At 55.9% G+C, this 975-nt stretch overlaps 1 protein-coding gene across 1 annotated transcript in view; it reads left to right on the top strand.

The window, feature by feature from the left end:
- Positions 1-975, top strand: part of PPP1R37 (protein phosphatase 1 regulatory subunit 37) — a 20,911-nt gene that overhangs the window by 17,833 nt on the left and 2,103 nt on the right. Inside the window, exon 8 of the mRNA XM_035897911.1 lies at positions 746-858. Coding sequence (XP_035753804.1) covers positions 746-858 — 113 coding nt within the window. The remainder of the gene's footprint in view (positions 1-745; positions 859-975) is intronic.

Here is a 975-nt window from a genome sequence, read left to right as displayed (position 1 = left end):
GGGGGCGGGGCGGGGGTTTGGCCCGGCCGCCAGCGCCGGAGCTTGGCGTACGGACGCCGTGGCTTTTCTCCATCGCTGCTTGGGCGCCGTCATCCAGCCCGAGTGTCCTCAGGAATTGCCTGAGCTGGAAGGGTACCCCCAGGAGGTAGGACGAGGGTTCTCCAGGTTCGGAAACGGGAAGCAAGGTGACGGTCGCATCAAGAGAAACAACTGGTTTAAGGATGGAAAGCAGGGACATGATTTTAACAGGTCACTGGATGAACTTCTGGTACAGATATGGGACTGAGCTGATTTTTATCAAAAAGTAGAAGCCTGTTAGACGTTCCTCTTTGTCTTTATTCCTTGATAAAGAAGGCCGTCTTATGAAATTTAATCACAGAATCGCAAGGGTTGGAAGGGACCTCGGGAGATCATCTAGTCCAACCCCCCTGCTAAAGCAGGCTCTCCTAGAGCATTTTTCTTTAATATTTAAAAATGATTTTTTGGAGGCCCCATCCCTGGAAACATTCCAGGCCAGGATGGACGGGGCTCTGAGCAACCTGATCTGGTTAATGGTGTCCCTGCTCCCCGCAGGGGGGTTGGACGAGATGACCTCTAGGGGGTCCCTTCCCACCCAAAACATTGATTCTATGATTCCCCAGCACCGGGCAGCGCCTGAACCATGGGAAAAAGCAAGGAAAGCGCTGTCGGAGCCGACGGGCTACGCGTTGGTGGGGATAAGGGCTGACCCCCGGCTCTTTTCCAGGCCTGGCATACATCTGCGAAGGGCTGAAGGAGCAGCGGAAAGGCCTGGTCACTCTGGTGCTGTGGAACAACCAGCTGACTCACACCGGCATGGCCTATCTGGGAATGACGCTGGTGAGTAGATCCCGGCACCTTCTCCGAGGGCGAGGGCTTAGACATGAGCCGGCAATGTGCGCTGGCAGCCCAGAAGGCCAACCGTACTCTGGGCTGCATCAGGAGAAGCGTGGCCAG

This window comes from Egretta garzetta, unplaced genomic scaffold, assembly GCF_000687185.1.
Source record: "Egretta garzetta isolate BGI_Z169 unplaced genomic scaffold, ASM68718v1 scaffold757, whole genome shotgun sequence".
NCBI lineage: Eukaryota > Metazoa > Chordata > Aves > Pelecaniformes > Ardeidae > Egretta > Egretta garzetta.
Note: the sequence above shows the minus strand (reverse complement) of the source record. Positions and strands in the feature narration are given on the sequence as shown.